General features: G+C 32.6%; 1 protein-coding gene and 1 pseudogene across 1 annotated transcript; both read right to left on the bottom strand.

Moving 5' to 3' along the window:
- Positions 1 to 6064: 6064 nt before the first annotated feature.
- On the bottom strand, positions 6065 to 6526 carry LOC120139421 (serine/threonine-protein phosphatase 7 long form homolog). The gene has a single exon (XM_039154643.1). It carries the CDS (start codon positions 6524 to 6526, stop codon positions 6065 to 6067), a length of 462 nt encoding a protein of 153 aa, XP_039010574.1.
- A 1207-nt stretch (positions 6527 to 7733) lies between these two features.
- Positions 7734 to 10958, bottom strand: LOC120139391 (annotated as a pseudogene).
- Positions 10959 to 15126: the final 4168 nt, after the last annotated feature.

Genomic DNA, 15126 nt, shown 5'->3' with positions numbered 1-15126 from the left:
ATTTTAGGGTAAAGTATAGTAATGGTCACTGAACTTTTTTAAAGCTTTCATTTAGGTCCCTTAACTTTTAAAAATTACAATACAATCCTCCAACATTTAGTCCGTTAACAATATGGTCCCTGCGTTAGTATGTTTGCAATATGGTCACTGAACTTCTCAGGCACTTGCATTTAGGTCCTCTAACTTTTAAAACTTGCAATATAGTCCTTAATTTCATTTAAACCCTAAATTCTTTTTCGATCTCGAATTTCCTTTTTCGCTTCTCTTTTCTCATTTCCAGTATAACTTTTCAGTCGGGATGCATGGGAAATTCTAATATAACTTTGAATTATGTGGATGTGTTTAATTGAATAAGGGTCCATTGAGAGAAGACCCGGCCAAGGGATTATCGGGACCATCAATGATTCAAGGTGTAATGTTAGTTACAGGTCATCTCAGGTGAAGCATAGATGTTCGATGAAATGCTTGTGAGAAAAAAAATGGCGATAGAAATGCAGAATTGACAAATACTACTAAGATGAACTAAGTATCATTGTTGAAAGTAACCAACAAAGCTGGAATTATGGCATATAATAATTTCTTCATTTAATCCTTATGGTTAAAGATTTTCCAACAGATGATCAAATATAATGAAATCCCAAACAGCACATTCACCTCTCAGTCTCTTTCGCAACTTGAAAGGCCTCATGACAAGGTCAAGTAGCTGCTCCAAATATAATACCATGTCATGATGCCTTTCGAGTTACGTGCATGCAGAATTTCTTCTAAAGCTATAATTCAATACAATTCAACTGTAAAATTTCCAAAACATGTAAAAAATCCAATTCGTTCATGATATATTAGTACCATAATCAACATGAACTTATTAAAAAGAATACGAGCTCACATGACGTCGAAAACCATAGGTCGGATCAATACAATTCCCAGTAAACTAGTACCATCAGTCTCTCGGATTGAGCCTGATGATTTCACTATGTTGATAGTCACAACCAATTCCCTGATTTAAAGAAAAAACAAACAAGAAGATCAAAAATATTTATCTTAGGACCCTCTTTTACTTATAATCTGATGGATGGAATATCTTTCATAAAGAGTACTAAAAGTTTTGATTAAGAAGAAGGAAAGAAAATTAGGTGGTTTTGGTTCAAAACTAACAATGAATATCCAGATCATTGACATGCAGTTCTAGAAACATAAAAATTTGAACAAAAAACACAAAATGTGATATGAAAATGGGAAAGTGAGAAAGAGGAAAAGCTTACTTTCGGATAGTTCAAAAGATAAAATAAATACCTTCTTGCAAGTGAGGGGAGAGGCTAAGAAATAAAAAATCAATGTTATGTTCCAGCAATTCTTCATCCATTTTTTCTTTGTAAATAAAAATATGAAAGACAGAGCACTGCTTGGGTTTATAATTTTACATGGCGGAAAATTGAAGAACAAAAACCAAACGAGAGTGCATGTGAGCGAAAGAGACTAAGAGGTGAATGTGATGTTTGGGATTTCATTATATTTGATCATCTGTTGGAAAATCTTTAGCCACAAGGATCAAACGAAGAAATTATTATATTTCATTTATACAAAATAATTCCAGCTTTGTTGGTGACTTTCAACAATAATACTTAGTTCATCTTAGTAGTATTTTTCAATTCTGCATTTCTAACCCCATTTTTTTCTCACAAGCATTTCATTGAACATCTATGCTTCACCTGAGATGACTTGTATCTAACATTACACCTTGAATCGTTGATGGTCCTGATAGTCCCTTGGTCGGTCTTCTCTCAATTGACCCTTATTCAATTCAACTCCTCCACATAATTCAAAGTTAGATTAGAATTTCACAGGCATCCCCGACTGAAAAGTTACGCTGGAAATTAGAAGAGAAAAGCGAAAAAGGAAATTTGAGATCGAAAAAGAATTTGGGGTTTAGAATGAAATTAAGGACTGTGTTGTAAGTTTTAAAAGTTGGGGTACCTAAATGTAATCGCCTAAAAAGTTCAGTGACCATATTGCAAACGTACTAATGGCAGTGTAAAGGCGGGGACCATATTGCAAACAGACTAAATGTTGGAGGACTATATTACAAGTTTTAAAAGTTAGGGGACCTAAATGAAATCTTTAGAAAAGTTCAGTGACCATTACTATACTTTACCCTTAATTTTAAATCATGAGTGATGATTAAAATCAAGTATAGAAGCATATATAATTTTCGACCATGGCTAGGGTTTATGGATATTGGTTGAATTTTGATTGAATTTGATGTTAGATGATTGGAATAACATGAAATTGATGCTAGGAGATTGAATTCATGCTTGAAATTGAATGAAATTTTACCCTAAATTGCTTATATATGTTCGACCATAAGGGAAATTTTAGGGGAAAATGTGCTTTGGAGATTGATTTGGATCAATTTAGAACCTTGAGATAGAAAAATGACCATTTTGCAAGTTTTAAGAATTTTAGGACATTGATGTATAACGATGTAATTAAGGGTGTTCAATGTTGGAAATTAATTGTTGAATGTTGAATTTTAAGTTAGAATATTGATTTGGGAACAAAGTGCAAATTTGGAGAAATTTATTAGTGGAATTCGATAGACTTAAAGGTTAGGGACTTGATTGCAAGTTTGCAAATGTAATAGTACTATTTGAGTACAAAATTACAAATTTGAAAAGTTTTAGTATTTGATTGAAGTAAGAATAATGATGAAGAGCCTTTATGAATTAAATGGAAAAGCTGATGCGAATTCTAAAGAGAATTCATAAAGAGTAACTTAAATGTAAAGTTTATGATGGAAGCGGATATTTATGGAATATAATAGATATTTTAGAAAGGTTGAAGATATTAGGGATTTTTGATTTGGTTCTATATCAAATTAATATCGGTTTTGGTTTTATAGAAATTTATATTATGGAGTTAAGATTATGTTAGTATAATACTAACATATTGTTTGAATATTTTGTTATGAATATGATATCGTTCAAATTACAACAAATTTTATGATCTTAGTGGATTAGAATGCGAAGGGAAAAGCACTTGAATAAAAGAATATCGTATTTAAGGTTCTGTAGTGAGGCAAATGTGAGTGCAATTTATTTATTTAATTATTTTAGTCGAGGAAGACTTGAGATAAGTCAACCTCATATTATTTTAAAGTATGATTTTATTTTAATTATGGAATACTTCCATAATGTTATATAAAGGAATTCTGATTACTTTTGGGTATGAAATTACCCAATACATTTTTATGTGATATTATATGAAAATTATATTCGAATGAATTTGCTAAAGTGACTTTAAAGAATAATCTAATTTTTTAATGATGAAATATTTCTTTAATGATTTCAGAAATGTTATCTGAATTATTTTAGGGTATGAACTGCCCAAGTTACGCTTTTTTAATGATGATGAATTTAAAATGATTTCAATTTGGAAATGTTAATTATTAAATGAATTCGATATAATCTAAAAGCCCATTGTATGTTGCATTAAGAGTCGTAGGTACACTTGGCATGCCAGGAAGTTGAATAAAGTTAAAGTAAAGTTTGATTCCTATATGGTACATTTGTGTATATTATGTATGGCATCATTGGAGCAAATGATAAGATTGCACTTGGAGTGCATCTTATGATAATGATTATGATGATGATGATTGGCACTGTGAACTGCCTAGTGCGCACATTATGTTTGATTCACGTACCTTGTATTCTCTTACATATACATTGGGTTATAAAAGTAAAATTATGAAAAAAATGAATGTGATGTTTCAAAAGTTTCTGAAAGGAAAGGAATATGGAAATTATGAAATATGTTTGAATGAGAAAGAATATGAGATGATTTTTATGTTTAATATTGATTTTCATGGTTTTGACAAAATCATGAGATGATGATTTTCAGGTTTCTGATGAGGATAATGGCTTGAAACAATCGGTTTGAAAGTTTAATGATGTTAAACCTTAGCTGTAATACTGCCTCACTAAGTTTAACTTAGCGCGTATTATTTTCATGTGCAAGTTCAAATAAAGAAAAAGGACTTCAAGTGAGAAGCATTGAGAACATCTTTTCTTAGGAAATGCTACCGACCTACAATATCAGTAAGACATCTTTAACTTATTAGTGGTATGTATATTATAAATGTTTTGGTTATTCTGATAGAACTGTTTTAAAGGTTTATTGGTTGCTTTTAAATTATGCAGTATTTTCGCAGTTTATATATGTTGAGAAACAACATCGAACTACCTAATTGCTACCTAAATTCATATTAAAATTTGATGATAAAATATTATTTTATATTTTTAAACGAATGATTAAATGGATTTTAATCGATAATTTGAAATTTTAAAATGAAACAAAATTTTACGGGTTATCAAGTACGAACATATAAAAAGTCAATATGACATCTTTAACTCGTATTTAAGTACGTACACGGGTTAAGGGTGTTACAATTTTTAAAAAAATATATAAAAATAATTTAAATTTTAAACCTGAAAAAATTGATGGAACTCATCACCTCGAGGTGACGAATTCCTTTGAATTAAAAAATAGTCGTTAGTTAACGGACACAGCAACGGTCACTTGGGCAATGGTCATCATGAAACTCGTCACCTTCGAATTAAATTTTAAAAAATTAATTAAAGAGTAAATTAATAATTTTATTTAAAAAGAAATTGTTTACAAACTAGTACATAATAAAATTTATTTATATTTTCTAAGTTCTTGACGATGCCGAGGAGTGGTCAAATGATAATGGCATGAGGCTCGTCGAGTACGCCAGGGTCTTCGGCCTTGATAGTTGTTGTCATCTTCATCTTCATCTTGCTTTGGTTGTTCAAAAGAAGGTGTGCTTAACATACTCTCATATCCATCTTCAAAATATGGTGATGGGCTTATGGCATTTGACTCCATCATTTTCGTTACTGAATTGACTTGACTACCTTGTTGACCATATATGATATGATCTCATTCACCCTCAATCGCATGTTTTGTCAAAGATGCTTAATTGTAGTGCATTGCATCCCATGAACCTCCAACCCAAGTCAGCCGAGCCTCGGTTGAAGTATGATATGCAAGATAGAAACTGAAACTAGCCTAAGATGCATAATAGTAGTCTTGGATGCAGATGTTGAAGCAGAATAAAAAGATGTCGATGATTTCTTCGACTTGGCGAATTTGGCCTTGTGTTGTTCCCATTCTCCCATCTGTTTCGCTGTCAAGAGATATGGTTTCCCATTTGCTTCGTAATTTCGAAGATAGGGATAATGGTCGAAATCTAGGTCTATATGTGTAATCTCGTAATGTGAGAGGTTCTGACTCTGATTCCATTGCTCAATGTAGTAAGTGTGCTTACTCGGCCAATTTTCTATATGTTTCCTATGCGTATTAATTTTATGGAGTGCGTCCGTATATCATATTTACGTAGGAATCAACTGATGAGATGTAAATTGTCACAACACTTTATCAGCAGCTTGCAACTCAACAGTCGTAAAATGTAATACAGTCGTCACGGTACACCATAAATCGACCCATAAAAAATTCTCAGTGGCAATAACCGGAAGATCTCTTTGTCTGCATACGGAAGCCAAGAAAACTGTAAATAGTAATTATAAATGTTAATATCTACAAGTTAAACAATTTTAAAAAATAATTAAAAAAACTAATATTTACTGCATATCGACCGACGATGTTGATCCTCATCTGTATATCTTTTGTAGTGACACCCGACAACTTCGTCTCGGTTATTTTATGGAACCATATAAAAAATTTAAAAAAAAACGATTGAAAACAAATAAGAAATTAAATAAATATATTAAAAAATTAGTTAAAAATAAAGTTAAGAAATTACCTTCTAGCCAGAGGAAACTCAACCGAGGTGTTGTAATTAGCGTCAAAAAGGGAAGTAATACCAAGCCCACAATTGTAGCAATATTAGACTGACTGCTACGTTGCTTTTCGACCCCACTTAACAATTGCAGCCTTGCAAAGCTCCCGGTACAAAAAGGTTAAAAATCATCGAGCCCCAATTAGTATTATGACACTCAGCGAAGTAATTTAATATAGGCAGATACTAAGTGTGCGCCAAATTATCAAATTTATCTGGTAATAATACCCCTCCGATTAGTTGGAGAAGATATTCTTGGGATGCAAAAATAACCTCCTTGTCAGTAGAGTCATCCGTTACCTGAAATTCAAACTCCAACCACGCCATCCGTATCCGATAGTCGTCCATGACTTCATATGGTGGTAGCTTTTCCAAAACTTCGTGGACCTTAACGATAGGGTTATAATTGTTGTGCCTCACGATGGCGGCACCATTCATAGGAACACCGAGTTGGTAAGCAACGTCTTCCAAAGTAATCGTGGCTTCAGCACTTGGGACATGGAAAGTGTGTGTCTCAGGCCTCAAACATTCAATCCGAGTCGAAATCAATGACGGATACACCTTAAAGCCATATACAAATATAGTTGGAAATAGACCCGATTGTTGAAAATATATCATCATCTGCTGATGTGGATCTCTCGAGGTCATCCTGCGCTGACGAATGCTTCATTATTCTTCCAGAATGAGTTCGATCGACAAAATATGAACATTATCGAGGCACAACATTTCTTCTCTGGAAGCCATTTTTCGAGATTTTTTTAGGAAATATGAATTTTGATCAAATTTGTTCGTAACAAAGGATGGTAAAAATTCTAAACCCCAAACCCCTATTTATAGCCCCAATCCCAATGGCTATAAATGGCTAGTAATTTCAAAAATTCGGCGGAGGTGACGATTTACATTATGATCGTTGCCCAAGTGATTGTTATTGTTTACCGTTGAAAAAATGGATATTTTTTTAATTCGAAGGAACTCGTTACGTCGATGTGACGAGTTCCGTTAATTTGTTTAAGTTTTAAAATTTAAATTATTTTTATAATTTTTTTAAAAATAATACAAATGAACCCATCAATTACATTAAATTAATGCCCACATGGGGCCCACTTGTTAGAACATTAAAAAATTATATTTCATGGAACTCGCCACCTCTACTACACTATAACAATTGTTGTATTCCCCAAAATAAGAAGTTGGGTGCGCTAATGAGCTAAATATAAAGCCCGTTTGCTGTAATGGACCAAAAAAACCGCTGATTATATGAGTTTCGGCTTATCGTCGAATAATTGGGTTATTTGTAGAATAATGGATTCATATAATAGGTTCTTTAACCTTAAATGAAAATTTTTTAAGGCCCAAATGGTCATTTAATTAGCTAATGAATTTAAGGGCTCCAATGGTACAAATCCCAAAATACACATCGAACTCCAACAGAACCACAGCTCGAAAGACCTGTTTTGTTTCATAAATAAACTTTGAGCCCTGAATTTAATAATCTCAAAATTACCCTGACCCTAATATGAGATGCTAGCAGGAACCACGTGTGACACTTTTTATGGCATTCGTAACAGTATGGCTAATATGAGAAAAATAATAAAATCAGGTCTTTATTTGGACAAAAATGTAGAAGAACCAAATTGAGAAAATAGTATAGTGTAGGATCGAATTGCAAATATCACATCTTTGCTTATTTGATTATTCCTCCACTCTAATGCAAACCAAGGTAAAAGTTGAAAGTTCTGTTAGCAATTAGAAAAACAGATACAAGCATCATAACACGGCATTCACCATTATAGATATAACATCTTTCATACAAATAGTTCAATATGATAATTTCAGTCTTTAGAAATTTCATAGACTAGAATTTTAGGTTAAGAACTTGACCCAATGGCTGATGGTTTGTAGGTAAGTTTTCAATAGTGGGAGGACTAAACTGTTTGGGTGCAGACTCTTCCCTTAAAGCAACTAAAGCAGCTTTTCTTCTTTGCTTCTGTTCTTGCCACTTCCTCAGCTGATCCTCTGCTGTTGCTTTGGCTTTCTCCGCCGCGTCCGCCCTCGTAGCCGCTTGCTCTGCCCTGTTCCGGAACAACCCGATTTTCGTAGCTGCTAATTTTAGTTCCTTCTTCAAAGCTTCAACCTCATTCTTGTTTGCCCACTCTGTGGTTAACTGATTAAAATTTTCTGCCTTAGACCTCGAAATTTCATCTGCCTTCTCAGCTTTTCGGATCAAAGAGTTGTATTCTTCGATCGTAATCGTTATATGATCAACACACTTATCTCTTTGATCATCCTTTTCTCTTTTCCTAACTTCATCCATCTCAATGTGTAGCTTCTCTAAATCACTTTTTAGAGCTTCAACATTACAGTTCAGGTTCTTTGCCTCTTGCTTAGCTTTTTCAAGTTCAAATTCTAATCGTTTAAGTTCCGTTTCCAACTCCGCTATGTAAAACGCTTGATCCGATATCTTTCTTGCCTTGAACTCCAAGTCTTGTGCTATTTGGTTCAGATCAATTCCACCATCCAAACTAGCATTCTCCGTTGAACCAAGCGCATTAGTTACCTGTTCAAGTTTTGCCTGCAATGAATCGATAACGCGCTCTTCTCTACGAGCTGATTCTCGAGTTCTTGTACTGTTTCCAACTGTTTTCTCAGATCGTCCATCTCTTCTTTTGCTCGAAATACGTTGCCTTGAACGGCTCCATTTGGGCATCTTTCTCAGATTCAATCCTGCACTTCTCATTCTCAGCTTCCGTATCAGCAAGCTTTGAAACATGAGCTGCATCGCGAAGCTCTGCGATGTGGCCTAGAAGCTCTTCAGACCTTTCCTTTTCCGTTTTAGCAGAGGCTTCCATCATTTCTGCTTGTGCAGTTGCGTTGAGCTCTAAATCTTTTGCAGCAGCAAGTTGGGATTCCATGTTAAGTAGATCAGCTTGTGTAATCTTCAGCTCAATTAAAACACACGAAAGCTGCTCGCGGATCTTTGCCGATTCGGACAACTGATCTGCCATCCCCTTCATCTTTGATTTGAGTTCGTTGATCCGATCCTTGACTTCATTGCATTCCTGTATATATCTATCCCTCTCAAACTCGGACTTCTTTAGCAGCACAGAGAGTTCATGTGTTGTTTTCTTGTAGTGTTCTAGTTGACGAAGAACCTCCATGTTCGCAGAGTCCTTTGCTTCCATATGAAGCCCGTGGTTGGCCGATCCCTTTTCTGTGCCTTCAACCCCTTTCTTTTTTTCCACATCGGACTGACAAAAGAAAATGAAGCATATAAGAATTAGCTTAAAATTAAACATATAAGAATTAGCTTATTCAATGTCTTTGAATGTGAACATTAGATATATATATGTTCAATTTTTTAAAAGGTTTTATGTACTTAGATAGGATCCTTTCAAAATTTGTTATATTTATTGAGAGTTACTTCCTCTGTAAGTGAAAAATCAATCTTGTTAACATAATACCAAAATAACAAATTCTTTTGAAATTTAATAACTACTCATGATCATATTATCACGAGTCTCAAACCATAGTTCTGGTATACCTGTTAGAAATTTGTAAGTGAAAAGGTGATTGACGAGAGATTAACATGAAATAGATCACACACAAAAAATAGTATTTAACGTGATTCAGTCACGATTGCCTACCTCAAGAGATGAGAGAGAGAAACTATAAAGCATAGAGATTACAATGAGCCATTATCTGGTAAAATAAAGCATTAAACCTTGAACCCAAAACAAATCTCATTTCTATTCTCCATGGTGTCTAAATGCATCCTCTTTTACTCATATACTCTATGTTTTACCATGCTCTTACTACATACCTGCAAAAGTAGACTTTCAAATAAAGTTTACATCTCTCAAACAGAGATATCATAAGGTTAAAATTAATTCTATATTTATAAAGTGAAATATTTAATCATAAAAAAAATTCTTATTCTATAAAACTTTTTATCTAATTTGATTATTAAATAAATTTTATATTATATTCAAATTTAATTTGATTATCAATTAGAACTTGATTCAATACATGAAAATCTCAAATTAACGTAAATTTCGTCAAAACATTAGTCGTCAATAACTTTTATTTCTATTTCTACGTAAAACAAATATTTATTGAAGCACCAGTAGATTAATTGAAAATTATTTCCCTACAACCAAAAACTAAAAATGTGTTATAACAAACCTCGTCTTGTGCGTTTGTTAACACATGTCGCATCAAAAATTTCTTTGAAACTAAACAACTATTCATTACTGTATCATCACCAGTCCCAAACTATAGTTATGATATTACTTGCTAAAAGATTTTAAGTGCAAAGATATTCGACGTGAGATCACCGTGAAATAAATTACACAAATAAAAAAAATATTAAATATATGATTCGAGCACAATTATTTACCTCTACATAAAAGAGAGAATTTCACTATAATATAAAATATAATGAATACCTTTATTTCAATTCGGGAAATTCGTACGATTTTGGATGTTAATTTAAATTACAAAGTGTGTTTTATTCTTAGAGCTTGTAATACTGTGACACATACTTTGGCTAAGTGAGCTCTCCATCCTGAAAATGTCTTGTATTTTGACTCAGTTTGTCTCAAGATTATTACGTCAACTATATTCAATGATTTTTCTTCTACTAATACAAGGTTTTAGGGCACTTTTTTATCTTATAGGTCTTAAAAGGGGTTTTTAATGAGACCTTTTTAAAAAAAAAATAAACCCTAAACTCAAAATAAATATTATATGCGTCTCATATTTGTCTCTTTCATACTTCTAAAACTAAAACTTATTTTATATTCAATGTCAAATATTTAATCATCAAAAAAATTATTCTATAATATTTTCAACTAATTAAACATTTACTTGCTAAAAAAAATTAATCGCTAAATAATATTCAACTAATAAAATTATATTAAAATCTCATTTAATTATTAAAATTTGAGTAAATTCATAATAATAACAATTCGAATCTTACATGGCTGCCGCTCGATCGGGGTCTCAAGTGGCTATTATTTTGGCCGAATAAAGAGATTGCAACTTGAACAGGTCCAATAGGTTTGGTATCAATCTCACCCATTTGCTCTCCAAAATGCATAAACAACTGTTCCCAGTAAAAAGTAAAGTATGGAAAGAAAGAAATAAGCATATAGTAGCGTTCCTTATTTCAAATTTCACAAGGAAAAATGGATCAAAAGTATAGACAATTTGAATTGCAAAGGAAAGAATGAGCATACCTTGAAAGAAAATCCACAAAAGTACAGACTTTGTCGAACAATTTGTAATTACAAAAGCATTGCAAGAAGGAAATAGCAGGAAACTGACTTTGAAGTTTCTTAGAAGAAATCATTGTGACGGACAAAACAAAGCCGGCGATTTTTGTCTCAGTTGATACCACTTTACAATGCTGCATTGTCGATGAATTCTCCATTCTTGGATCCATCGACGATTCGGGATCCACAAAACCCTACTTTTTTTTCCTGCTGCTTCTATCTTTTTCCCCCTTAAAAATTCAGTGAATTGATATTGAGGTAAAAAAAGTTTGAGGGTTCATAGAGTTCTTAAAACTTTTAAAAACAAGTTAAAATTTTAAATATAAAATTTAATTAATATAATTTTTTAATGGATGATGATGGTACGCTCGACGACATTTGACGAGCGTGGTAAACTATGAGCACCATAAAATTAAATTATAAAATCATTAAATCATAGAGTACTCAAATTATAATTATAATTTAGTTAAAAATTAAAGTGTAATTTAATTAAAATACAATAATTCTAAAAGATAACTTTTTATAAATTTATTTTAATCAAATTAATTTAAATATAAATTTGGAAAATTTATAAACGTTTATTTCAATATCTTTTAAGCCACCACCGTCGTCACTGTCGTCGCTGTTGTCGCCATCACTACTGCCGTTGTCGCCGCCATCACTAGTGCAACCAATCCCTAAAGTAAATTTTATTAATAATCTCTAACCTGAATTCCTCAATTTGTGTACTTAGAAAACCCTAATAATCGAAATAAGTATCATATTTACTAAATTACAACTCAAATTAGAATAATCGAACCCTAATTTTTACGTTTGAGCCATATTTGGTAAATCCAATACCGATTTCCCGATTGTTGTCCCGCCGTCTATACCGATACATTGGTTCGTTCGTATCAGTACACAGGCATGCCAATATCAGTACCCTATGCATATCGGTACGATATTTGTACACTGTTTTGGTATTGAATATGCGTACTGTACTCCATATAAGAGTATCGGTACGTGGTTGTTTCGTGCTTTGTGCTATGTTATATCAATTATAATGCCATTTACCATCTTATTAATGTTCCTTTTGTTTATGTTTTTGAAAATATAATTTTTTTTAGATGGTTGCTAATGAAGATACCAAAATTCAAGTTACAGAATTGGATATTGAATTCGATTGTAACACCCATACTGAAGACGAACAAATTGATTATCATATTGATGATGACAAACATATAACTGATGAGAATACAATTGACAACTTTATTGACGAAAAAAATGGGATAAGATTGGAAAGGAATTAAAAGTTACGATGACAATGATATGAATATGTTGAAGTGGAAGACTTTAGATGATTGCGTTGAATTTTATGATACTATGCCAAGGTAAAAGGTTTTGGAGTTCGAGTTGCTCAGACTATAAAAAATTGAAATGGTGGTCACATAATTGCAAAGAAAATGGTTTGTCATAAGGAGATGTAGAGATGATAGGTGGAATAACAATCCAAATAGAAAACATCAACAACGACCGATCATCCGAGTTGGATGTGAAGCATTTATTAAATTCAAATTGGACGAACGGTATCAATATTGGAAAGTTGATAAATTCCATGCAGAACATAACCATGAAATGGTTCAGCCAACACAATTTGCTTACATCAGGTATGTTTTGCATCCAAAACTAAATGTTTATATACTAACTTCTATATATATATATATATATATATGTTATTTAATGATTTATTTTGTAGGTCATTCCGAAAAATTTGTGTGTTAGGCCAAGTTAAGATTAAGAGAATGCACAACTTTGGAATTGGTCCAAGTAAGATGATGCGAAATTTCGTAACTGAAGCTGGCTCAATTGAGAATGTTGGATTTCTTCCGAGGATTTGTACAACTATATATCTAGAATCAAACGAGAAGAAGTGCAAGATGGTGATGCTGAAATGGTGATGGCGTATTTAAATGGGAAACAAGAATCTGACCTTTCTTTTTTTGTGAGCCACACGAGGGATAAATTTGAAAACTTAGAGAAGTTATTTTGGGCTGATGGTATATCACGTGCAGACTATAAAGAATTCGGGCATGTTCTTGCATTTGATAAGACTTACAAGTGCAATGCATATAACAAGTCGTTCGTTGTTTTGGTTGGTGTTAATCATCATCGAAACACAAAGCCATTTGGATGTGCATTGGTTGTGAATGAGAAAGAGGATACCTATGTATGGTGTTACAACAATTTATTAAAGTTGGAGATGGCCACAGACCTCTTACTGTTATTACTGATAGATATAGGGCCATGGAAAATACAATTGCTGAAGTACTACTCGAGGCAAAACATAGATTGTGTTTATGACATATCATGCGGAATATATAGTCTAATGTTAATCACAATTTTCTCGACGGGTTTTTTAGATGTGCTGACATGTGTAGAACTAAATTCGATTTTGAAAGGGCTTGGAAAGAATTAGTAGAGAAACACAAGGATGAAGGAAGGAGATGGGTTCAAGAATTGTATGAAGATTAAGAGAAATGGGTAGAAGAATTGTATGAAGGAAGGATATTTTTATGCAGGTAACATTAATTGTATTTAATATTATATTTATTTACTATATTTAAGAAAATTATTATATATGTATATTTTGGTGTGCAACAATGAGGACTGCACAATGGTACGAGTCATTGAATAAAACATTGAAAACTTGGTTGGACAGAAAGGTAATGTTGTATCGATTTGTTGAGAATTATCATAGACAACTACAATCTCTAAGATGGGAGGAAGGTCATCAAGACTACAAAACAATTGATGAACAATCGCATTGTGACGGTGTGTTGGTAAGTTTAAAACGTAATGCAGCCCAAGTATATACAAGAAATGCTTTTGCTACACTTTGCAAAGAAATGTCTTACGAGGGTTATTAATGGTTAAAAAAATGGAAGTACAAAATGGTTGCATGTGTTATTGGTTAGAGCATGTTGAAAAGGAGAAGTTTTATCTTCTAGCTAAAGATGCCACGCATGATACTATGTATTGTTGTTATATGAAGTTGGAGTCTATTAGTTTTCCATGTCATCATATGTTTGTCGTATTGAAATATGAAAAGGAAAAACAAATACCTCAATGATGTATAATAAAACATTGGACTATTTATGTGAAGATAAATGTTGGATCAAACAATAAGAATGCAGATGTTGAAGATAATAATCCAACAACAGTACAAGTCAGGTATTCCACTTTAGTCTCTTATTGTATGATTATATGTCAACATGCATAAAAAACATTAAAAACTTTTAATGAGTTAAAGATCAATTTACAAAATCGAGTCTCAAATTGCAAACGGTGAAAGTTGGATGTAAAAAGAAAACCCATAAAAGTGAAGAAAAGCTTGGCATTGGTGATCCTATAGTTCTTGAAATGTGAAGAGGAAAACCCAAGAGAACAAAGCGCCAAGGTTCATCCTCCAACCCGACACGTGTTTCATACGATGAAGATGTCATGTTGGACTTGTATAAAACCTCTGAACCTTCTCCAAACAAGCCTTCTAATCATGATAGGAGGCATACTGATGTACTTCAAATATTAAAATTCGTTGGATACATGCCTGACACATATATAAAAGACAACATATCCGAGGTAATTAAATTTTAAATAGAATAGTGATTAATATTTGTTGGTATGTATGTTGATAATAATTTTTTTGCAAGCTGCATATACTCATGAATTGAGAAATATGGAAAAAATCCAATAATTTTGGATTGGCAACCAAATAAGGATTGGTAGTGTGCAGTCTCGTCCAAAAACCTGAGGTAATTAAATATCGAATATAATTGTTTTTATCTATATTGGTATATTGATAATATTTAAGAATTAGTTATATTAAAATCTAATTTCATTTTCTATAATATTTTACTCTCATGATAAATAGGACTATGTTTGACGTGCCTCGATAACGTATGACGGTTGCGAATGTCCTTTTCTGTGTCCATCGGG

Source organism: Hibiscus syriacus, unplaced genomic scaffold (genome assembly GCF_006381635.1).
Source record: "Hibiscus syriacus cultivar Baekdansim isolate YM2019G1 unplaced genomic scaffold, ASM638163v2 tig00110745_pilon, whole genome shotgun sequence".
In the NCBI taxonomy this organism is placed as follows: Eukaryota; Viridiplantae; Streptophyta; class Magnoliopsida; order Malvales; family Malvaceae; genus Hibiscus; species Hibiscus syriacus.
The sequence above is the reverse complement of the archived record's forward strand: the minus strand, read 5'-3'. Positions and strand labels throughout refer to the sequence as shown.

Excerpts from the sequence above, each read along its gene's own strand:
- LOC120139421 (XM_039154643.1), bottom strand. The coding sequence starts at position 6,526 with ATGACCTCGAGAGATCCACATCAGCAGATGATGATATATTTTCAACAA.